The sequence below is a fragment of the Octopus sinensis genome, linkage group LG4 (assembly GCF_006345805.1).
Source record: "Octopus sinensis linkage group LG4, ASM634580v1, whole genome shotgun sequence".
In the NCBI taxonomy this organism is placed as follows: Eukaryota; Metazoa; Mollusca; class Cephalopoda; order Octopoda; family Octopodidae; genus Octopus; species Octopus sinensis.
The window spans coordinates 74,997,385-75,023,415 of NC_043000.1; the positions used below are offsets into that span (position 1 = coordinate 74,997,385).

Here is a 26,031-nt window from a genome sequence, read left to right on the forward strand (position 1 = left end):
TGTGAAGTACCTAGTGACCAATCTAAAGCATATTGCAGATATTGTAGGTGTAGTAAGTTGGTAAAATATTGTCTTTTAGTAAGCCACTGTGAAGCAACGAAACATAAGGCATCAACTCCACAGCAAATGATTCCTCTTACCAATTTTATTAAAACCAAAAATGATAAGACATCTATGCTTGAAGCAAATTTGGCAATGTTTATTAGTTGCCAGTCATCATTTAATAACTGTGATCACTTAATAGAGTTTTGTAAGAATTATATGTCTGATGGGGATATTATATCCAAAGTGAAGTTGACTTGTACAAAATGTGCAAATATTGTGAGAAATATTCTAGCTCCATATTTTGATGGAGATTTGATTTCTGATATAGAAGATAAAAATTTAGCCTGTTATTAGATGAATCCAATGATATATTGATAAACAAGTTGTCAGGAATTGTTATCATGTATTATAGTGACACTCACAAAAAAGTGCTACATACATATCTCAGTATGGTATCTTTAGAAACATGTGATGCAGATGGCATTGTAGATGCCTTAAAAATTGAATTAGTGAAAAAGAAATTAGATATAAAAAATTTACTGGCTATAGGAACCGACAATGTTAGAGTAATGATAGGAGTCAACAATGGTGTTTTCCAGAAATTAAAAGAAGTTCCATCATCACTTCTATTAGGCAGTGCTCCAGCATGGCTGCAATCAAATGACTGAAACAAGTAAAAGAATGTATGTCATTCTTTACAGTTAGCAGTATCCCACACTTGTGCTGAATACTTGCCCATAAATTTAGAATTTTTAGTATCCAAAATCTATAAATGATCCTCTCATTCTTCAACAAGACAAAGTGCCTACAAACAAATTTACCTTGCTATCAATGATAAAGAGCCTTTGAAGATCATGAATTCTTGTACATCTAGGTGGCTGTCAGTAGAACCAGCAGTAAATAGAATTTCAAGCCAATGGTTTGAATTGCAAACTCACTTCCAAACTACAACTACAAAAGAAAAATGCTTTACAGCACAAATGTTACACGAAATGTTTTGTGATTCTAGGAATGAACTTTACCTTTCATTTTTACATCCAATTTTAAAACATGTTCAGGAAGTGAATAAACTGTTTGAATCAAACACTGCCGACAAAACAAAATTACTTGAAGATTTTTCAAATTTGATCAAATCTGTTGTTGATATGATAGTGTTGCCAACATATAGAATTGATCCTCTTGACTCGGATGCTTTTATTGAAAAATTTCTGGATCCTATACCAAATTTAGGCTACAGGTTCGAGAGAAAGATAGAAGAAATGATTATCAAGAAAACTGTAACAGCCACCAAAGAAAATAATATTCACAAAAGCCCGCAACAGTTTTTATCCTGCCTTTATAAAGAGCTCAAGCACCGTTTGCCAGAAATATTAATATACTGAGGAATATCAAATGTTTTTCAGTAGAGAATATTTTGCAGCATTTCAAAGAGCCAATTTTACCTGTTTTAAAAGTAATGCATTTAAATGAAGAAAAAATTGCTTCAATTAAAATTCAGTTTAATAGCATTCATCATCATCATCATCATCATTATCGTTTAACGTCCATTTTCTGATGATGATGATAATGAATGCTATTAAACTGAATTTATTCATTTAGTTAAATGGACAAATATGTCTAATACTGAGGCATTCTGGCTGAAAGTCTTGGAATATAAAGATGGTACTGGAAGAAATCCTTTTAGAGATGTTGCAGATTTTGCCATTATTCTATTGACATTGCCAAACTCAAATGCAGAAGTTGCACGGTTGCTCAGTAGTATGGGTGTAATCAAAACAAAATTGAAAAACAAAATGCATCTTCCTATGCTTAGATCAATACTGTCTACAAAATATGGCCTCGAAAGATATGGCAAATGTTGCAAAAATTTCAATATTCCAAAACACATAATTAACAAACTTGGGACCTTGAATGTATACAGAAGTCAAGACCTAGGCACTGCAGCTGAAAATGATCAAATCAGTGAAATTCTAGAAATTGTTTCTCAGTGCTGAAGAAAATAAATAAAAATGTAAATAAAAATTAAGCTTTTTGATATAATTAGTCTTTAGCACTTTTTTGTCATATTTAGCATTTTTTGGTATTTTTTCTACTGAAATTTAGCATAAAATTCTGATTTTAAGTTGGCAACACTGATCAGTGATGTTCATTGTTAGTAAAATTAGTATGTGTAATGTTTTTTTCCAAAATGTTAGCATTGGTTATGTATGGGATGTTAGTGTCAGTAATTTCAGTAATTTTATTGTGTATAAGTGTTAGAAGCAGTCATGTTAATATCAATAATTTTAGTATTAGTAATATAACTGTCAGAAATGTTAACATCACTAATGTCAGTATCACTTATGCTAATATTTGTAATGTTAGTATATGTAATGTTAGCATCAATAATATTTTTGTCTTTATCCCTTTAGCATTTAACCTGGCCATATCCTTCCCAAATTTTCTACTTGCTTTGTGTTCAAACCAACTAGATTTGGTCTCTCATACCTACCTTACAATGTCATTCTAAAAATAAATAATCACATCATTGAAATCTCAAAGCCAGGACAATAATGATTAATTCAAAATGATGTGAATATATAAGCATTACCTTTGACAGAGTAATCTGAATGCTAAAGGGGTAATGTTAGTGTCAATAATGTTAATGTCAGTAATGTCAGTGTCTATAATACTACTATCAGAATGGTTACTTTGAGTAATGTTATTGCCAATAATATTAGTGTCACTAATGTTAGTGTCAGTAATATTGATTTCAAATTTTGGTACAAGGCTATCAATTTTGGGGCAATGAGTAAGTCAATTACATTGATCCCGGTGCTCAACTGGTACTTATGTCATCAACCCAGAAAAGATGAAAGGCAAAGTTGACCTTGGTGGAATTTGAACTTAGAACGTGAAGACAGATGAAATGCTGCTAAGCATTTCACCCAGCATGCTAATGATTCTGCAAGCTTACCATCTTACTAGCATCAGTAATATTAGCATCAATATAAGCATACTGACTCATGTTGGTGCCTTTAATTTTAGTATTATTGTTTGTGTCAGTAAGGTTCATAGTGGTAATGTTAGGATGAGTAATGATAGTATTAAATGTTTGTATCACTAACATTAGCGTCAGTAATGTTAATGCCAGTAATGTTTATGTCAGTAATGTTAGTAACTGTAATAGTAGTCTCTGTAATAGGCAGTAGCTGGCAGAATTGTTTGCATGCTGGGAAAAATGCTTAGTGGCATTTCATCCGTCTTTACATTTTGAGTTTAAATTCCATTATTCATTCTTTTAGAGTCGATGAATTAAGTACCAGTCAAATACTGGGGTCAATGTATTCAACTTACTCCCTCCTCCGAAATTACTGGCATTGTACCAAAATCTGAAACCAATATTAGTGTCTGTAATTAAACCACATCTATTTATGCACAATGCAGTAAATCCAAAGAACTTGTGTAAATTTAAATATAGCTTCACTGAGGAGGAGGAAACTCCCTTCGGTCATGAATGACCATGGGATTGCACCTAGAAAGTTACCCTCCGAGGCACAAGTTCGGGCAAGGTTGTTTGTGGAAGATCATTAATTCTAGTAAATATTCTAAAAACCTATTCTTGTATCCATGCATGTATTTTAACCATGTAGTTGCATACAGACAAACTGTTATTTAACTTCCATTTAATTTTTATATTTGTAATTTCTTTTTTGCAGTCTGATGTTTGGGCATTAGGCTGCTGTGTGTACGAGATGACTACATTACGACATGCCTTCAATGCAAGAGATATGAATTCTTTAGCTTTCAAGATTCTCAGTGGGAAGGTAATATATATATATAGTTTCAGATGAATATCGTACTTAAGTTGAGGCACCAAAATTTAGTATGGTATTATCCATACAATTTCAAAATGAGGTGATTAAAATCAAAATAAGCAACAAGGATATCCAGAGGTAATGCAGTACGATCGTTTCATGCAACTCCATTTAATTGAACAATCATTTCATTACATCGATTTAAAATGTAGAGCAATCTTTAGCTGCACAAATACATAGAATTTGATTAAATTAGAAGGACACATAAGTATAATTTTACCTAAAATTTCCAAGAGGATAAGGAGATAGACAAAGAACATGTTTCACCAACAACATCATAGTTGTAACTGAAATTTTTTTCAAGACACTGACTGTTACTGATTTTTCAGTTATTTAGTTTTATTATGGGGGGGGGGGGGTCAGTTTTAATTTATAGACTAGGTAAAAGAAAATTGCAAAGGAATAGATTAATATTTATATACTTATTACTTATCTAAAATATTAATTTATTATAAGGTTTCAGTGGAGATTTATGAAATGGATTTAACTAATATTTAATAAGGGCAACTGAGGTTAAAGAACATGTCAACTATATACTGATTTAATTAAAGTTGAAACTAATTTTAGGTTGTGGAGATACCAGTATTAACTTATATAAGGGGTACAAGGATTAGATTTATTTAAGGTTGCCATAAAAATAACAATAACAACAATAATAAAATTATCAGTTAGGGTAGAGTATCTTGGAAAAGGAATAAATAGACTAATCACTAAAAACCATAATAAAAAAGAAAATATTCTTACCTTATTAACTCTAATAGTAAGTTTATACAGAAAATGTATAATAATTTATGAGCTAGAATATTAGCTTATTAAGTTTACTATAATCAGGGCTGAAACTCGGTATTAGTTGAAAAGATAATTTTTGTTAAAAGTACAAGTTAACCATATACTAATATTAAATTAAGAGGAATAATATAGATTACGTAAGTTATTTGTGTTAATCTATAAATAAATAATATTACAGTTTCTTAGGAGTACTTAATTGGAGGGGCTATTTAAAACAAATATAAATATCAAAATTAAGGGGATGGAACATTATAAGAAAGGAATAAAAAACTTAATTACTAAAACTATTTTGAACAATATGTCATTTTTTTTGTTTAAGGTTAAAATATTAGGCTATCATGGAGATTTACCCTTTAGGTGAGAGAACAACTATATTACAGTTTAGTTAAATCTTAATTTAGGCAGTTTAATTTTGGCATTTTAATTTCAAAATTTTGAAGATACCTGTATTGCTTCTTATAAGCTAAGTATGGCTTTATAGGGGTACAACAATTTAGGTTTTTATAAAGGTAATTATAGAATATTAAAACAATTAGGTAGAGTAGAAACATCATAGAAAAGGATGTGAAAATAGCTTAATCACTAAAATCATGATGAAGTACATATACAACTTCGATTAGCTTGTGTCTTTACCTTCAAATATTATAGAAAGTAACATTTTATTGATCTTAAGTTTTTAAATCTTATAATATACCTTTTAGTTTTATAATCAATGCATAAATAGCATACCATGCAACATGAATTTTTTTAGTCAATACTAGGTACTAGTGATTAAAGCTTATATAAGTTAATACTGGTTGACATGTTCTTTAACCTCAGTTGCCCTTATTAAATATTAGTTAAATCCATTTCATAAATCTCCACAGAAACCTTATAATAAATTAATATTTTAGATAAGTAATAAGTATATAAATATTAATCTATTCCTTTGCAATTTTCTTTTACCTCCCTCTATTGTGGTTAAAAGAATTTGGTATATACTCAAAATATATTTTTTAAAAAGTGGTATCCTGTTTGTTAAAATTCTCATTCTTAATAATCTTCTTGATTACCCTAAAATTTTTTTTTAACCTTATACAGTATGATAACATTATTTGAGATGATCTTTTTAAAAATTACTTGATTTTTCTTTTTCTCAAATAGCTACACCCTCCTGATCTTAGTATTTATAAAGACTTTTATATAAATAACCTTTCTAAATAAGTACCTATTAGAAAATATAAATATCATGTAGGGTGTAATAATAATAACTTCTTCAACCTATGATATAACCCTTAATTTTACAAAAAGATTAGTTGAAAGTAGAATTGTTCCGTAACTTAATTATTCCTTTAGCCAATACCATATCTTTTATAAATATTATCTTAACAAGTAAATATAATTTTAGTCTAATATAATAATAATAATAATAATAATAATAATAATAATAATAATAATGAAATTATTGTATACAGTGCTCAGGTGCACCACTTGTCAAAAGTGCATATAAAGCATATGCAGTAATGTACAAATGTCTGGAAAGTGAACAATGTATGAGTCTGATACATGCTTGCGTGTGTATGGAGGGGAGAAAATCAGGTGTAGTGTTGGTGAATCTCAGGAAGCATGGAAGTTTTGAAGGATGCAGTGCTCCGACAACTAACAACTGATGCCGGCAGTTTGTTCCATACTTCAGCAACTCTTAGCATGAAAAAATATTTCCGAAAGTCATGGGAGCTGTGCTGTTTTCTGACTTCGTAAATATGTCCACGGGTGTTAGACAGGTAGAGTTTGAAAAGGTGCTCAGAGTTATTGTTTGTAAGATGGTTAATAATTTTATGGGTGTCTGCCAAGTCAGCTGCCAGACGTCGGAGTTTCAATGTATCCATGCCCAGGGAAGTAAGGCGTTCAGAATATGGCAAATGCCTGATGGAGGGTATTCTCTTGGTTGCACGTCGCTGAACGGCTTCCAGACGATTAATATCCTGGACAAGATAGGGGTTCCAGACCGGTGATGCAAATTCCAGGTGAGGTCGCACCATAGCTATATAAAGCCATGGATAGATAACCGGAGAGCGGCTCACAAAGGACTTGGTGAGTGATGCCAAGACACCCTCAGCCTTCTTGGCAATTTTAGCAATGTGTTTTGTCCAACGCAAATCGTTGTCGATAATAATGCCCAGGTCACATTTGCAAGAAGACTTTTTGAGATTAGTGTTGTGGAGGGAGTAAGTAGACGCTAGGTTTTTCCTCCCAAAATGCATGGTGGTACATTTGTCCACAGCCAGCTTGTGTTGCAAATCCATGATCCACTGCTGCATTGTGTCCAGATCTGATTGCAATAAAGATCTATAGTGTACAGGATCTGTCCTCTTTATTTTGAGGTACAGCTTGATGTCATCTGCATATTTCAGCACTGTGGCATTTTTTAAGCTGGCATCTATGTCATTAATATATGCAACAAATAGAAGGGGGCCAAGAACTGATCCCTTTGGTACACTAGATGTCATCTCATAGAGTGAAGAGTGCTGTCCTAGAACTGTGACAATCTCTTTTTGGCCAATAATGAAGGACTTCAACCCATTATAGAGATCATCTCTTACACCCATTGCAGAGAGTTTTACCATAAGTCTTTTGTGTGGCACAGAATTAAAAGCCTTAGCAAAGTCCAGATAAACAACATCCACCCAGGATCCGTGATCAGGGATTCGAGTAATGTCCTAAAGAAACTCGATGAGTTGATTACAGCAGCTGGAGTTAGGAATAAATCCAAATTGAGATGGCTGGATGAGGCTGTGAGACTTCCAGAAGTTCCAGAGAGTTTCTCTGACACAGAATTCCATCAGTTTGGCGATGCAGCTAGTAAGACTAATGGGGCGATAGTTGACAGGCGATGTGCAGTCACCTTTTTTGAACAGAGGGATAACACTGGCAGTTTTCCACTGCTCTGGAGTAACACCATTGTCAAGACAGAATTGAAAGAATAGTGAAAGTTGGTTTAGAAGAAAGTACCCACCGTGTTTGAGAAGTAGTTATGTAACACCATCGAGATCAGGAGAGGCATAGTTACGTTTATTCTTAAGGTGGCATTGTAGCATTGCTGGTGTAAATTTCATAGTAGTTATAGAGTCTGGTGTCAGAGGTGATGGAGATGGAACATTTTGATCTTTGACAGTAAAGATGCCTGCATAGCATCCAGCAATGATTTCTGCACATTCTTTGGGATTGTCAGTTATCTGGCCTATGTGGGGAATGCGAAGGGAACCAGCTGGAGAGTGAGGTCTCTACTTTGAATGTACATACTTCCAGAACACTTTGCTGTCAGGGTTGGTTGCTATGTGCTGTTCAAATTCAAGCACTGCCTTTTTTGTCATCTGCTCGAGATGATTGGCTGATCTATTGCGCTTTTTCCTGTTGATCTCTAATTTGTGCATTTTGTATTCCTGTTCAGCATTACAGCGTTCTTTCCTGGCAAGTTGGACTGCTGCAGTCTCCCAAATTACACTATTGGGTGGTTTTTTGTGCTTGCGTGGTACTGATGCTGCACATGCCATCCATATTGAATTCTGAATGTTCTCAAGTATAGTGTTCACATCTCCAGAGGCATAAAATTCGAGCCAGTTTGGGCGTCACAGCTTGGTACAATAAGAGCTTCAGTTTGCTTTATTCCAGTCAAAGTGGGCAGTTTGAAGATGGTTGTGGTTTTTGTTACAACCAATCAGAGACAAGTCGGCCATGATCATGGTATGATCAGAGTCACCTAAAGGTTCTTCAGTAGTGATACTAATAATTGTTTCAGGAGAAGCGGTAAATAGCAGATCCAAAGTGTTGTTACCTCTTGTTGGGGAGGTAATGACTTGGGACCAATTTAAATTTAGCACCAGTTCAAGGAAATCGTCTGCACTTTGCGGCCAACGGAAAGCCTCCCAGTCAATCTCAGGGAAATTGAAGTCACCCGCAATATAAACATAAGTGGCTGTTTTCATAGCAGCAGCTCTGAAGATATCAAAAAGTTGTGTGTCTTGATGATAATTTGGAGGGTGGTAAACAACTTTAAGTAGAAGTGTTGACATGGTCATGTGTATATTGCAGAAAAATACTTACTGTTGAGATTGGTTCAAACCATCACAAAGAATTGCTGATAGATTTGAATGAACGTAAACCATCACACTCCCACCATGATGATTGATGCGGTCTTTGTGGAACAGGTTGTAGCCGGCTATGCTGAAAATCCCATCACAGAGTGCAGAATGTACCCATGTTTCTGCGACTGTGATGAAATCTGGGTCGATACTTTTAACGTAAGAGTCAAAAAGATGTACTTTGTTGCATAAACTACGGGCATTTAAGGACAACAGTTTGTATCTGGATTTCAAATGACAATGATATACAGGGGATGGCTGATTGTTCTTGTTTAGTTTCCCATGATTTTTGTATTGCCAGTTATTATGGGTGCAGTATGCTCAGACCAGTTATTGTGGGTGCAGTATTTTGTATTATTAAACTTTTTTCCAAAAATCTTCTCTATTGGTGTTAACAAGCTAAATATACTTTACCGTAGTATTAGTAATTTTCTATGATGTTCTATCCATGATTATTTTATATTATTTTATTTTAAAATTAGCCTTTATTTATTTATTTATAAAATCATTCTAAGTCTCGTATCTCTTTAAATTTCATACTCAGCTATTTCATAAAGCTATGCTGATATATTTCACTACTTATAATACAGATCTCTGCTTAGACTAAAATTTTTAATGTATAATTAGCATGTTCTTTTATCTAAATACTCCTTCATTAATACCAGTAAATATCATTTAATCAATATTCACAGATATCTGATAAGTTAGTATTTAAGTGTATAAATATTAAACTATTTCTATATTTTCTTTTCCTCCCTCTATTGTGGTAGAAGTTTGATATATACTAAAAAGTATTCATAAATATTCTTCTTAATAATCTTTTAAATAACCCTTAACTTTATCTGTATACAATATAGCATCATTGTTTTATAGTAGTACTACATCATAAGACTTCCCCTGTCCCATTAGCAATGCTAGTGGGTGTTCCCTTAATTATCAGCTAACATCTTGTTTTAAGTATTCTCTTACTAAACCTTGTGACATTGCTTCAAATAAATCTTGATTTTATGACTATACCATTTAGAATGTCTGTCTACTCCACCAACTCTACCCCAAGCTACCAAGATTTGATAAACTGGTCTATAAATTAAAACTGACCCCCCACCCCCTGTAATAAAACTAAATAACAGAAAAATTAGTAACAGTCAGTGTCTTCTTGAAAAAAATTTCAGCTACAACTATGATGTTGTTGGTAAAACATGTTCTTTGTCTATCTCCTTATCCTCTTGGAGATTTTAGGTAAAAATTATACTAATGTGTCTGTCTAATTTAATTAAATTCTATGTATTTGTGCAGCTGATGATTGCATTGTTCAATTAAATGGAGTCACATGAAATGATCTTACTGCATTACCTCTGGATATCCTTGTTGCTTATTTTGATTTTATATATATATATATATATATATATGTATAGATAGATAGATCATCAGTGAATCATATATGGATGTGAAACTATTGGTCACTCTATGACTAGTCATATATTTAACTTCATGTAAATGTATATATATATATATATATATATATATATATGTACTTCAATTTTCACCCTTTGCATCAGTTAGTCAATGATTTATCCTTGTCATAAAAGCGGTAAATTGGAACAGTGGAACAAGTAATGCATCAACCAAATATGTTATAGTATGCAGACTCCATTTACATTTGAGGTTAAATCTTATCAGTGAAATAGAGGGGTATACTGAACTTTTGTCTGAACATGTGAGAAAAAATGTTGGATGTTGTGGCAGAAAAGCAGGTACAAAGAAAGGAGCACAGCAACACCAACAAACCAATGAAGTCATACTGACGTGACCTTTGCAACAGAGAATGTCATTTCTTTTTTGCCATAAATGACACTGTTTCTAAAAGATTAACACTATATCAAGGACTAGCAGTATAACCCGGCCTTGCTCGGGATTAAGTTACAATTATTAAGCTAATCAAGTTCTTTATTTCAAACCAAACTAAGTAATATAGATGTCAAATTTGGGCGAAATCTGTTGAAATTAGTTATATTATATATATATTATATATATATATTATATATATATAATATAATATAAATATATATGGGCAACAGACACGAACACACATACACACACGTACGTACACCTATTGCATGTTTTGTGCATGCATACATGTTCATAAACAGAAATGAATGGAAAAAATGTTAAATTTGTAGATTAACACTCGCACGATTTTCACTAAGAAAGAAAATCGTTTCTTTTGCGTGGAATCAACTACTCTGGCCTCAAAACTATTTTTGTGGTCCGTGAAACGGAATGGGGTGTGGTGAAAGCCTCGCAAATTGTACCCATTTATATTGTGTAATTCACTGACAAATTGTTACTCACCTTTTTGTTTCTTTGTTGTTAAATAGATGGATTGTCAACAAAACACTTTTTTACTCGGCGTAAAATAAAAACAAAACTCTTTCACATCCAAAGTAATGTGTGTGAGAGAGAGAGAGAGGGGGAAGAAAGATGAACGATTTAAAATAAATATATTGTAATTGTTGTGTGAGAAAGTATATATACTATTATAAAATATTGTGTCTTTCAAAAACAAAAAACAAAACATTTTACATGTTATTTTTTATGAACGTCGTCACTTACTCTCTCTCTCTCTCCCTCTCTCACTTTGTCTTTCCCATGAAACTCTCTGCCCCTCTTCCACTTTTCTTTATCTTATTTTTTTTTGTTAGACGCTGTCAAAAAAGCTAAGGCTGAAAATAGATTTTTATGAACATCGGCACTTACTTTCTCTCTCTCTCTCTCTGCCTCCTTCTTTCACTTTTCTTTATCTTATTTTTTTTTTGTTAGACGCCGTCAAAAATGCTATGGCTGATATTTTTTATGGCTAAACGCTATGGCTGAAAATAGATTTTTACGCTATCCGCAGGTGCCTCAGGAAAAAAATAAGTTGACTAAACCCAGATAGAGTGTTGACGAATGTCCTCCTAAAATTTGAGCGACATGCGTGCTAATTTGTGGATGTGCATAAATTACAATCACGTACACACACACGCACACACATCATGCCTTTTATAGATATGATGTAGCTCTTGGTTGGTCATGACCAAAGGGAGATAATAAAGTAAATACTGCACCATGTGCACCAACATTCTCGTGCACCATACATTACAACAACTCTTGTTAAATTATGAATTATTTATTGTTATCATAGCTACCACCAATGCCACAACTATATAGCAGTGAATTAGTTCAGTTGATACAGAATATGCTTCACCAGGATCCAAGCAGGCGGCCATCTGTCAGCAGGCTTCTTCGAATGAGTTATGTAAAAAAAAACATTGCCCAGTTCTTGGAAGAAACTCGTAAAAGGTAAATACCCTCAAACAAACAAAGTTTGCATATTGATTTATTGTCAAAAAACAAGTAAATTTGTATGTAAAGTTGATGTTTACAGTCTTCTGGGATTCATTGGCTTCATTGACTTGCTTAATCTTCAGATTTAATGTCATTTACATTGATGTCATCCTATATCTCTCTTGCATACATGCTTGCTTGTTCATTCATTTTACCTTTAAACTGACTTGATTTAGACAAATGAAAAACGTGACTGCACTGAAATATTAAAATGAAAATGACCAAATAAATATTATTTTGGAGAACCTGCTCGTGGGTCATGAATTCAAATTTTCTGAAGGCATTTCATTGAGTTTCTGGTAGAACTTGAATCTATATCAATTATCAGGAATAGAAACCAAATCATTTGAGAATAATGCCTATAGTAGTTTGATGTGCTATATGTACATAGGAAAATTTGTTTCTTGTCATCTTTGCATTGTGAAACCAGCTTTTTGAGATCCTAAGTGATATTTATAACTGTGATACCAATTATAATGGCGGAGAGTAAAATACTTGTGGTTAAGAAGCTAGAAGTTCCATATACATGCCTGAATTTAGAGGAAAACCCAATTCTGAAATCTGACATTGTAAAGTTTCTGTTCTTTTTAGAGAAGACTCATGCTTTAACCTGTTATCACTAGAGTAGAAGTAGAGGATTTTTTTTTTCACTTCTGATTGATATATTGAAGCTGTATCAAGGTAGGTTGTGTGGCATAGTTTGTTACATGCTAATGTTAAACTGTTTTATCAGTCAGTTTGTTGCTGTTGCTTTGTCTTTACTATCAAGCACCATATTACTAATATTCTGCATTAAAAATCATATTCTGTCTGTTTTCAGTCGTCGACCATTACCACCTACTCCAGATAAAACAGCTAAAGCAGAATCTTCCTTACCATCTTCATCATCTTACTCAGCACATCCTCATTCACATAAGCAATACTGCAATCCATCTGTTGCTAAAAAGGACCAACTAGATGGTAGAGCAAAAGTTGTTCATCCTGATGTTGAATGTATTTCTATAGATTCACAGAATACTATGGTCAATGATACTCTGCCTGTTCAAGTAATACACAATAAGGAAATAGCTGCAAAAATAGGAAAAGAAGCTGAAAATGAATGTAGTAGTTCTTCACATACAAATTCAATATCTGAAGAGCATTCTTTATCACCAAATTCTAGTATTATCTCATTATCTTCATCAACTCAGTCCAGTTTAAATGAATGTGCCTCAGTAATGGAAGAAAGTGACTCAGGAACTCAAGACACAGTTATTAAAAACACTGTTATTCAGGTTAGTAAATACTTCAACTGAGTTTCTGTCTCATCATCATCATCGTCATTTAACACCCGTTTTCCATACTGGCATGGGTTAGATGGTTTGACTGGAGCTGCTAAGCCAGAGCTGCACCAGGCTTCAGCCTGTTTTGACTTGGTTTCTATGACTGGTTGCTCTTCCTAACACCAACCACTCTACAGAGTGTACTGGGTGCCTTTTGCATGTGACTGGCATAGGTGCCTTCTATGTGTCACTGGTCACAACAATGATTGCACTTAGCTTGATGTGTCTCCTCAAGTACAGCAAATCACCAGAAGCCTCAGTCACTTGTCATTGCCTCCGTATGACTCAACAACCAAAGCTCGTATTTCAACACCGCATCTCATTTCTACCTGGATCTACCTCTCCAACATATTCCCTCAACAATTAGAGACAGACACTTCTTTACTCAGCTGTCCTCCTCCATACAAATCATATGACCATATCAGCACAGTCTTCTCTCTCTTACACACTACATCTGCTGCCTTTTATACCCAATTTTTCTCTCAAGATACTTACACTCAGTTGCACGTGCACACTGACACTGCACATCCAGCAGAACATGGTAGCTTCATTTCTTTCAAACTTTTGCATATCCTCTACCATCATAGCCCATGTTGAAACATAACATATAGCATAGCTGTTCACACACCGGCATCATACAATCTGCCTTTTATTCTGAGGGAAAGGCCTTTTGTTATGAAGAAAGGTAGAAGCTCTCTGAACTTTGCCCAGCCCATTCTTATGTTAGTAGCTATGCTCTTAAAGCTTCCTCCTTCATTGCTGACTTGGTCATCTATTTAACAGAAGCTATCTACTACTTCTATGTATCCTAACAAGCATTTGAGGAAATCTATTTTCTGTACATTTCTAGTATTCATTGTACCTGCACATCTGCCTCACACAAAGACTACTTTCTCTGTTACGCTTCATCTTATACTCCTACATCTCTTATGTGCCCATAACTTGCACATAAGGTACACCATATGGAGTTTCTACCTACATTTGTTCTACATATCGAGTAGTGCTATCTCCCTGAAAGGATTTGTGATTTATCTGTTTTCCCACTTTGGTCTTTGGTCTTTGCTAAATTAACTCTAAGACTCATTGATTCCAGACTTTGCTTCCACACCTAAAATTTCTTGTTTAGTTCTGGTTGTAATTCAGCTATAAGAACAAAATAATCAGCATACAGGAGCTCTCAAGAGTTGCCCACTTAAATTTCTTTGTTATGACTTGAAGAGCTCTAATGAACAAGAGGAGGCTGAGAACCAATCTTTGGTGGACTCCTACCTCTACTCTGAATTCATTGCTACATTTGTTGACAACTTTCACCTTACTGGCAGCATCCCTGTACATGGCTTGTACAGCTCTCACTAACTGCTCATCTACCCCTTCCACATTGACCTCTACATAAGGGAGTGAGGGGACCCTGTCAAAGGCTTTCTCCATGTTAACAAAGCCAAGTACAGAGGTTTATTTCAGCTAAATATTTCTCCTGCAGCTGCCTTACCATCAGTAGTGCTTCACTCTAGCACGAAACCAAACTGTCATCTCATCTAGATTTATTCTCTACCTAATTAGTTGACCATCTGTGTAACTTTCATTACCTGGTCCAGCAATTTGATACCTCTGTAATTATTTTTGTCTAAGGCATCATCTTTATTTTTGTAGCATTTGACTATAATGCTGCTACACCAGTCATTAGGTATGACTCCCTTGTGGACTACCTGTTTAACTATATGGGTAACTAGACCATATCCCACTCTACCAAATATTTTAAGCATCTCAGTGATGATTCTTGATGGGCCAGGGGCTTTCCCTGTCTTCATATTCTTAATTGGTTTATCTACCAAGCTACTGTCTATTCGAATAGCTGGTCCATCTGTTGGATCCATATTAGGCATATTCTTCTTCTCCCATGTGTTTTGTACATTTAGTAGCCTTTCATAGTGGCACTTAAAAGCCGCTTTCTTTGCAGGAGCACTGCCTGCAAGTGAACCATCATCCATGTGAATTCACTTCTCTCCAACAACAACATGATTTTCCCTGACACATAGTCTTGCAAACTGCAACACCTCAAGCCACTGGTCCTCATGCTGCAGAACATTGGCAAGCTACTTCCTTTTTGCTTCTCCTCTGGCTTCGCATCTAGCTACTTGATAGTTTTTTGCTACCATCACCTTTTCAATCCTTCCAGGTCTGTTGAATATTTATAAACCTAAGGTAGATTGAATTTAAAATATGGAAGATATTAACTTAAGACAAGGATACTTTAAAACTTTATAAGTTGAAATCTTTCTGATGAAAATAATACCTAGTTTGAGTTATATCATCATCATCATCATCTTTTAATGCCCATGTTCCATGCTGGCATAGGTTGGATGATTTGATAGGATTTGGTAGTTCTGTGCATTGCATCATGCTTCAGTGTCTGCTTGGCAGGGTTTCTACAGCTGAATGCCCTTCCTAATATCATCCATGTTACAGAGCATACTGGGTGTAACTTTTGTGGCACCAGTACCAGTGATCTTGCCATGCAGTTTGCAAAGCTAAGTTCCTTTTTAACTGAGTGGTTCTACAATAGAGAGAGAGAGAGAGAGAGTAGGCTTTATACTAGGTGATGAGAGGTTAAAATATGAAAGATACAAGAACAGAACAGGTTTCTTGTAGAGGACTACAAAGTTGTTCCTACTATAGAAGAGTTGGTGTTAAGTAACTGAGGTTGGGCTGGAAAGAGAGGTAAAATAATGGTGATGAAGTGTCAGGTTGAGCCCTGAACTTCAAGAAGGTAAATAAAGATAAATGGGAACAATGGGGATGAGTATAGGTTGCAAGAATGTATGAGGAAGGTGAGGGATGGGTTTGAGATGGGGAATGACTGGAAGAGTGAGAGAAAATTAGGTCATGCTTATAAAGATTGGGTAGGGTTGATAGGTGGATGTAGTGAATAGTAAGGTAAGGGTGAAGAGAAGCATAGAGCTAATGTTTTAAAAGTCTTATTCTCCTCAAAATACTTTAGAATGATTTTTATATTTTTTCAGCAAGATGAAGAAAAAGCGAAAAATGCAGCTGGTCCTAAGGGAAAATTTATGCCTTTAAATATTCATAATGGAACAGAGTCAATTTTGAAGAAGGTACTCCAGAAAAAAGTTCTTCAATGTTTTTTTTAAATGTGGTTTGAGAAAAAAAATATAAGTATAGGATATATATATATATGTAAATATACACACATTCATGTATTTTACATGTTACTTTGTCTTTTAACATGTTAGTTTGTGTTTTAAACCCATTTACATCATAGGATGTAAACAGGTTTAAAACATACTTATTCTGTTATTGACCTCTGCAGACAATATTGCAAGTGCTGCATTTGATTGTTATTTGAATCTTTCTCATTACATTCATATGAAAATATTTTACAGTCATACATTTCCTACAACAATTGTTAAATATATATTTTCAGTTGTAATTGCAAAAACTTATTTTGATAACAATTGTATTAGGACACATCAAGTAAACACATGGCAACAGCAAAACACTACTGACAAAACAACTTCATATGATTCATACTGTAACATATCTTGATACAGCTTCAGTACACAATCTCAGTTAAAATCTAGTAAACATGTACATACTTTCCTTTTTGTAGCATTCTGCTGAAAAATCTCGTCCTTTACCACCACCACCAGTCATTGATATAGGTAATAGTGAACCTCAGAACACAAATAGTTGTGTTCCTCGATTATCATCAAGTTCATCAAGTTCAAAAGAGTGCAGTTCTAATCTTGGTGAAGGTGAAGCTCCAAAGGTAAAGTTTATGTGGTGTATTTGTAATTCACTTTGTTCGCTAGTCACATATTAATCCCATCATCATCATCATCAATATATGTGTTTTTCCATACTGGCGTGGTTTCTATGGTTGGATGCCCATCTTAATGCCACTCACTTTACAGAATATACTAGGTACTTTTTTTGTGGTACCAGCACCAGTAAGGTCACCTGGTTGCAAAATAAAGTCCCCTCAACTGGGGTGAGGTAACATTTCGGAAGCTGGCTTTGTGCCAATTGAAGAGAAGTTAAAAGAATAATAGATAGAGATAGGTGTCCTGCTGTAGAAGAGCTACAAGAATATCCCCATTGGAGAATAAGGGGGAGAAAGATAGAGATGGAAAGAGAGAGATGGTGGTGGGTTTGTGTCAGGACATACTCTTAAGGCACAGTGGGGAGGGGGAATATAGGTGAAGTCTTACAGAAGATTGGACTAGGCAAAGGTGAAAGTTTCATAAGAATGTGTGGAGGGATGGTTATATAGGATAGAGGTGACTGAAGTAATTGATGGTGTGAAATATAGGTGTGACTCAGTGGAGGTTCATGTTGAAATTTGTTGCCTATATAATTATTTCTAACTGTAATTACTTCTATCTTCCTTTCCTGTGTAACAGCTGCTACATCAGTCATTGGAGATGTTTTCTTCTTGAATAACCTGATTAACTATATTGGTGGCCGAACCATATCCTACTCTACCAGATATTTTAAGTATCTCAGCAGCAATTCCTGATGGGCCACACACTTACTTTGTCTTCATATTCTTAATTGCCTTATCCATCTTTAATAGTTTGAGATATGTATTTGTGATAGCAATGTATTAGGGAATCAAAACAGGCATGCATGTATCATTCATGAATATCTTTTTGTGAAGAGCAAGCAATAAATTCAGGTAATACAGATGTTTGGTGAAGATGATTTATTCATTGTAAAATGCTAAGGCATCTTGGTATGTAAACTTACAAACTCTGAGTGTGTGAATTCAAAGTGACACCAGATGTAGGGCACTGAAACAAAGAAAGAGAGCTATCAGTCTTAGCTGTAGGCAGTTGGCAAGCTGACTGCCCAAAGGAAAAATAGGCTGAGTCCTGTCAGTTGGGCTCCTTATATGCCTTTCACAACTTTCATTATCTGTAAGGGCTGTTGTGTTTTGTGCATGAGTCATGGCGGCCTGCTGTGTCCCTTCCAGGCTTTTATGTTTAGCCCTGAGACAATCCAAGTAGGGATGATGGATATGTTACAGACTCCCTTGGCAATCGTGAATTTATGGCAAAACATACCAGGAGCCTTTACGGTACAAAATAATAAACCAAAGGAAATGTAATATGTAATACAATAATAAAAATAGGGTGCAAACACAACAATGAAAATAGCATGCATAAACAATGAAAATGGCATAAAAACAAAATATGAAAAAGTTCATTCAATATTCCTTTAGATGTAAGTATGAGTCAATTTTTGTGGCCAATGCACATTTTGTACGCTACTAGTAGTTACGGAGGGCGAATTTGAAGTTTGTTGTGTGGGCAGTGTCTGTTGTGCAGTGTATGCATTATGTGGAATGGGAGTGGGAACAGTTGTGTCTATGTAAGCCTTTTTCAGTCTATCCACACTGACAGTGTCTTTCACACCTTTATAGTCAATAGTGGCAATTTTTTCTGAATGGGATGAAACTTGGTAAGGTCCTTGGTATGGAGGGGTTAACGGGTGGCTAACTGCATCATTTCTCATGAAACCATGAGTCCAGGATGATATGTTTGCAGGAACATAGGTTTTAATGGATTGCTGTCTTGTGTTGGTGGGAAGCAAGGTCTCCATGTAATGTCTAAGACAAACCATGTAGCTTGTGTAATTTTTTGAATGCTATGAAACTGGAGTGATTGTTTGAGCAGGTAATGAAAAAGGTGATCCATTCAACAATTGGTAATCCATAAAGGTGATCTATACAAAATGTCTGCTTTGACAGCAGAACTAAAACCAAGAAGAAAAACGGGCAAATATTCTGTCTATTTCTGTGGGTCAGGATATGCACACAGAGATGCTTTTAATTGGCAATGGAATCACTTGATGCATCCATTTTGGACATGATGGTAGCTTGTGTGTGGCTACATCTTGATCCTAAGATTTTTGTCAGATCGTGGAAAAGATGTGATTCAAATTGTCAACCTCTGTCAGTTGTAATTGTTGCAGGTGTACCAAAACGAGAAATCCAACCTGATACAAGTGCCTGAGCGACAGTTGGTGACGATATATGTGGATATGCTAGAAATGTGCATCCCAGTGGTGCTTTGATTGGTGCTTTGATGTGCCTGTGAACCTTCATATTCTGGCAAGGCAGGCAGTTCCTGGTCCAGTTAGTGATGTCTTGTCTCATGTTGGACCAGATGAAACAAGTTGAAATTAGCTTCAAAGTGGCAGCAATGCCAGGATGTGAGATGTCATATAGTGCAGAAAACACTCAGCATCTGTGGTTCTTGGGCACAAATGGATGAGGGCAATTGGTAGAGATGTCACAAAGAATCTCAGAGTTGGAAGTTATTACAGGTAGGCCTTGTAGGTCAAAGGAGAGAACTCTGGTTTGTTGTTATCTATGTCCTTTGCTCATGGTTGATCTTTTGCCATGGCATCCAAATCAATCTCAGCAGGTGAGAATATGGAGTCGATAGACAAACAAGACTGAGCATCAACAGTGATATTCTCTTTTCCAGGAATGTGTCACATATCACTTGTGAACTGGGAAATGAAATCCAAGTAACATATCTTGAGGTTAGAATTTGTCGAGCTTGCATTTCGAAGCAAAGGATAGCAGCTTGTGATCTGTGTAGATTGGGAAATTCTTGCCTTCCAGCACGTGCTGGAAATGTTTCACTGTGAGGTAGATGGCGATCAGTTCATGACTGAAAGTACTGTAATGAGCCTGGACTGGTTTGAGCCATTTTGAAAAGAACATAAGAGGTTTCCATTTGGAACTACACTGTTGGTGTAACACAAAATCAACAGCAAGGTCCGAAGCATCTACAGACAATGACAGCTTTGTGTCAGGAGCCTGATAGGTCAGCATAAAGACATGTGATAAACTCTGTTTGATATCCTGAAAGGATATCTGGGTAGAAGTGAATGAGACAGGTTCATTTGTTTTCATTCTGTTCTGCAACATATCTGTAAGGGGTACCAATATTTGCGCACAGTTAGGAATAAAATGTCAGTAAAAATTTATGAGGCCTAGAGAATGATGGAATTGACACAGTGAAGTAGGTAAAGGAATCTTTTTGACGGCATCAACTTTTTTGGCTAAAGGCCTGATTCGATGGTGTATCCCAGGAAGGTAAGGAAGGAAGCTCTGAAAACACATTTTGTAACATTAATCCAGGTATTATGCTGTCACAAATGAGCAAATAGCTGTTGTAGATGACTTTCATGTTCTGCTTCTGATGAACTGGCAATGAGGAGATCATTGATGTATGCATATACAAAATGGAAATCACAGATGACTTTATCTATGAAGCATTTGAAAGAGCTCGCAGCGTTGCGTAATCCAAATGGCATTGTTAAATACTCGATAGCGCCAATGGGAGTAGTTACAGCAGTTTTTGGAATGTTAGTAGGGTGGGTGGGTCTTTGGTGATATATATGGACAAGATCTAGTTTAGAAAAAATAGTACTGCCGTGTAGTGAAGTTGTGAAATCCTGAAAGAGTGGAATGATCATCTCTGATGTTATAAATATTTCAGACGGAATATTCCCAGGAGATAGTCATTCTATCATTCTGTTTATTTTGTCATTAAATCCATTATTATTTCTACTATAAAAATTCAATGGTCACATGTTTCAGATTGCAACTTTTAAAGATACCAATGTAACCCATAATTTCTTTGTGGATGACTTGATGATCTATGCTAAAAGTGTTTACAATGCCAAAAAAGTTGGACTTAACATTTTTCAGCTGACATAAGAATGGAATTTGGCCAATAGAAGTGTTCATAATTGATTGTTGAACATGAAAAACCAATCTCCCAAATCCCCCAAACCTGTGCATCAATGGTCTCTCCATATTTCCTGTTCCATGTAAAGAATGCTAAATATACCTTGGCATTGATGAAAACATATACAAAGGTTTCCTTGCCTTGACATTGTATTATAGATGTAAGCCTCAACAAATTCCCTCTGAACCATGTGAGCACGAAAAAGTAGAGGATAATGATAATGATGATGACTCAAGAATACTACACCAGACTTAGAAAAAATATAGTAGTTGGAAATTTCCTCTTACAACACAATACATTTAAAGCATCAATGCTGATACCAATATTTGGATTACTTGATTGGGCTGTAGAGGGAATTCTCAACATAGACATTAAAACCTGTAAGATCCTGACATCAGCTGGAAGCTTCCACAGAAACAGTGATATCAACAAGCCCTACCTTAGAAGAGGTAATAGAAGTAGAGGCTTGAGATCAGTGCAAACAGCCTTCAAATGTATAGTATTTCTCAGACAGCATCTGCTAAACTACAGCAGTTAAATGCTTAAACCTAATACTGAAAAGAGAAGAAAACAACATCTTATATGTCAGCAGTGACCTTCTCAGGTAGCACTGTCTTCTTGACAACTCATACAATTGAAAAGCAGCTGGGCTAACATACCCCAAAGAAAATCTGTATGTGAAATGCTCAGCATACCAAAAAAACAAAACAAAAAAAAAACAAAGACTATGCATGGGTATGTTTCCCACAGATGGCTGTAATATTGACATAATGTACAGCTTTTCTTGGTCTCATGAATGCTACATCAAATTGTACTTTGAAGGCTGTGCTTTTGCAATCCAAGAGCAGGAGATTGCAACAAAACACCTAATAAACAAAAAGGACAGTGAAGTCCTTGGTGCCCCAAGATTCAACTGGAAATGTCAATTATGTCACATCATATGTTTAATCAGCAACTGCCCAAAATTGTCATCAAGATATTACTTCCCAATGCAAGTCTACATTGCTAAAATAATATACAGTGCCATCTGAAAAAAACTGTTCTTGGATGAATATAGAGAGCACCCCTGTTATTGAATATGTACATAACCATCAACACCAGGAATATTGGTGGAGCATTCTTATCAAAACTTCTACCAAGTGCACATATAACAGGTTGGATATTGTTGTTTGGAACAGACAAGAAAAAGGATGTACTTACTCATAGATCAGCTATCCTGCTGATGTGAATATTTCTTCAAATGTCAAAGACAAAGAGAATAATTATAGACAACTGCTTCGAAACTTTCAACTTCTATACTCAGATTATAAATTTACATTTATATCATTAATAATTGATGCATTTGGTTTTGTGAGTAAATGCCTAAAATGACAGTCTGGAAAAGTCAGGATTTTCAAAATAAAAGAAATCAACCATTTAATATGCACATTACAAATTCAATCTGTGAGTGAAACAGTAAAAATATGCAAGACTTTTCTCAAGTTCACAATGTGAATATGTTTATCTACATTCCAACAATAGAGTTTTGTAGCTTTGTTAGAAACCACTTTATTTAAAAATAGAAGAGAACATACATACATACACTACACATGTGCTCACAAACATACACACAATTATGAAGTGAGGTTGTTAATGTACTTTTCAGAAAAAACAAAGAGTGCTCTATGCATAATTTTTGTGAAAGAATGCGAAGGCTGCATTGATCAACAGCTGTAAGTTCAATCATCTTAACATAAAAAAAAGATATAAAGAAAAATGTATTGCCATCATCATCATCGTCTGCATCTTGTTTGCATGAGATGGTTGGGCCTCTCCAACACAGCATCTCATCATTTGTTGCATTCCTTTGTCAACTTCTATGTTTATGCATGGTTATGTGTCATCAGTTATAAACACTGAATCAGTTATTCATAGTCCACTAAGAACTTGTCAATCTGGATTTAATTAAGCAATGATGATTAAAACAAAGTTGTGCACATTTACATTCTACCAGTATACGAAGTTTTAAAGTGTTTAGTTAACTAGAAATTGTCTGCTGTTCAAAAGGAAAAGATCCCATATTTACATTCAGATGTTAAAAGTGACTCTCTTGAAGAAGAAATTCTCCTTATAGACAGTATGTGTGTGAAAATATATTGTACTTGGCATGTAGTCTATTAGGAGAATTTATTCTTCAAGACAGTAACCACAGCAAAGGTCTTATGATGTTTCAGTGCATATGAACATTTTAAATATAAAGGTACACAGCTTTTCATTGACCACTCACCCCCACTGTGCCACCATACTATCTTGCCTCCCCCACCAACATATGTCTCGTCCACCTCATGCACTATGTATGTCTTACTCTTCCCATCCACTTCTGCAACCTACTCAACAGCATGTAATCTCTCTCTCACTCTCTCTTTTCCTGTTTACTCTATCATCATTACTATGCTTCTGCAAATATCCTTTATTTCCCCACTCACTCCTGACCCCACTCAATGGGCAAGCAAGCTACCAATTGGCTGGCTGGCTTCTGCACAGTTTTCATATGCCAATGTCACTTGCAAGGTACTAGTCAGTCTTGTTCTATAGTTAATGTGCCATGTAGGGAGACTGAACCCAAAACCATTTGATTATAAAGTGAATTTTTTAATCTGTAGTCTTGCTTGTACTTGTTAATGTAAGATAAACACAGATTACATACCTGAACTGTGGTTTCATTTGATCGGTTCTTTGATCAACCACACATATCAGTGTGTTGAAAAGCATATATAATATTTTCAAATGCATGAGTAAGAGTTATAATAATGAAGGTTGCTTTTAATTGTAGAGCCTCCCTAATGTGCTTGCCCGGCAGAAAAGGCGCCAGAAGCAATCTTTATCCTGTTGTAAGTATTTCTCTTTTACAGTGCATATTATTTAAAGTTCTAGATTAGTATAACATGGATAACTAAGACTGCATGCCTATTAATATATACAGTTCTGTGTCTCACTGTTCAACATTCATACAGTGAGACATAGAACTGTATATACTAATAAGCTTGCTGTAATTGATAAAATAAAATCCCTATAAGATATTAGCTATATTTTTTCCTACTTTGAAACATTGTCCTTGTAACTAAGCTGAAATAATTATTGTCTTTTGGCTGCAACATGTAATGAAATGTGTTGGAGAATGCTTGTTCAACTTGTAGAAACATGGAAAAACAGACATACGATGAGGATGAGGATGAAGAATGTAATGATAATGATTATGATATTATCCTATTTTCTTTATTTCCTCCTCAAGTTTTCCTCTCCCTCCTACCAAACTTTACATGTACTTTATGCTTTGCTGTGGTTTATGCTTAGCTCAGGCTAGGTTCTTAATAGTGTTTGTTGTTATGATCTGCTTCTGACTTCTCCAACACATTTATACTCATCACTCGTCTTAAGTGTTTTGATTTGTGTGCAGTGTCAATATTCAGTTATAGGATTTAGCATTTGATTTCATATATTAATACTATATTTACTAAGAAGGCAGTGAGGTGGCAAAATTGTTAGCATGGTGGAAAAAATGCTTAGCTGCATTTCATCAGTCTTTTCATTCTGAGTTCAAATTCTGCCAAAGCCGACTTTGCTTTTCATCCTTTCAAGATCCATAAACTAAGTACCAGTTGAACATTAGGGTCAGTGTAATCAACTTACCTCTCCCCTTAAATTGCTGGCCTTGTGCCAAAATTTTAAATCAATATTGTATTTACCAATGACTTTTTAATCTTAGATTATTTTAATCACTGTAAAAGCTTTATCTTAAAATCTCAATTTCTCCCTTGAATAAATATGTATTCTACATACCTCTACTATATGAAATGTGCTCCTGTTACTGATGATACATGTGCTGAGGTACCATTAATATATGTGTCCTATTGGTCCTTGTTTTACTTTTCATACTACAATGTTTATTTTCAATAAATTCTTTCATATTACAGAATGTATCATAGTTATTGTTTTATACTTATTTCAAAACAAATGAATCTTATCATTGATCTACTTAAAATAAACTTGAATCATATCACACTCTTCTACCTGAATTTGTTCTCTACTCTCAAGTTCAGACCTTTGTGTACCTTCTGGCTCAGGCTTGCTTTCTTTACACTCTAGATAAAGGACTAATTCAACGTTAGTAACATTTAGAGTTTCAAAACTACTTATGTATTTTTTATTAATTTAAATAATTTAAATTGATCTAAAATACTATCTTGATTTTCCAAAATAGCAATTAAAAGTAAATTCTCAGTATGTTCAGTCTGTAACACATTTTAGCTCCTAATTAGAAACATTTTACTCTCTTATTTTGCTAATGCATGAATGTTTGGGCTTCCCATTTTTATTCGCATTTTATTCCTATGTAAGAAACAATTACTCAAAAAGATTACAATCAATAGGAAGATTAGATTTGCTTCCCTTAATTAAGTACAAAGTCTAAAGAAATATTATGCTGTATGAGAGAATATGTATCTATATATATAATGCTCAGTTTCATCATCATTATCATCATTGCTTAACATCGGTCTTAAACAATGATGATGATGATGATGAAACTGAGCATATATACTTTTCTTTTTTGGTAACACTCAGCTGTTTGAAGAAGGAGGAAAGGAAACAAGACAGGGGGAAGAGAGAAAATATCATATACACATGAATACTAACTCAGGCATACTAATGCAAATTTGTATATATATACACACACATGCATGCA

General features: G+C 34.8%; 1 protein-coding gene across 8 annotated transcripts in view; it reads left to right on the top strand.

Moving 5' to 3' along the window:
* Positions 1-26,031, top strand: part of LOC115210218 (serine/threonine-protein kinase Nek4) — a 505,173-nt gene that overhangs the window by 392,461 nt on the left and 86,681 nt on the right. For 7 of the 8 annotated variants that reach the window (XM_036502160.1, XM_036502159.1, XM_036502164.1 and 4 more), the window contains exons 6-11: positions 3,744-3,851; positions 11,997-12,154; positions 13,020-13,473; positions 16,542-16,634; positions 17,150-17,308; positions 24,121-24,178. In XM_036502160.1, the coding sequence (XP_036358053.1) occupies positions 3,744-3,851; positions 11,997-12,154; positions 13,020-13,473; positions 16,542-16,634; positions 17,150-17,308; positions 24,121-24,178 (1,030 nt within the window). The remainder of the gene's footprint in view (positions 1-3,743; positions 3,852-11,996; positions 12,155-13,019; positions 13,474-16,541; positions 16,635-17,149; positions 17,309-24,120; positions 24,179-26,031) is intronic. The other variant, XM_036502161.1, reaches the window with a different exon arrangement.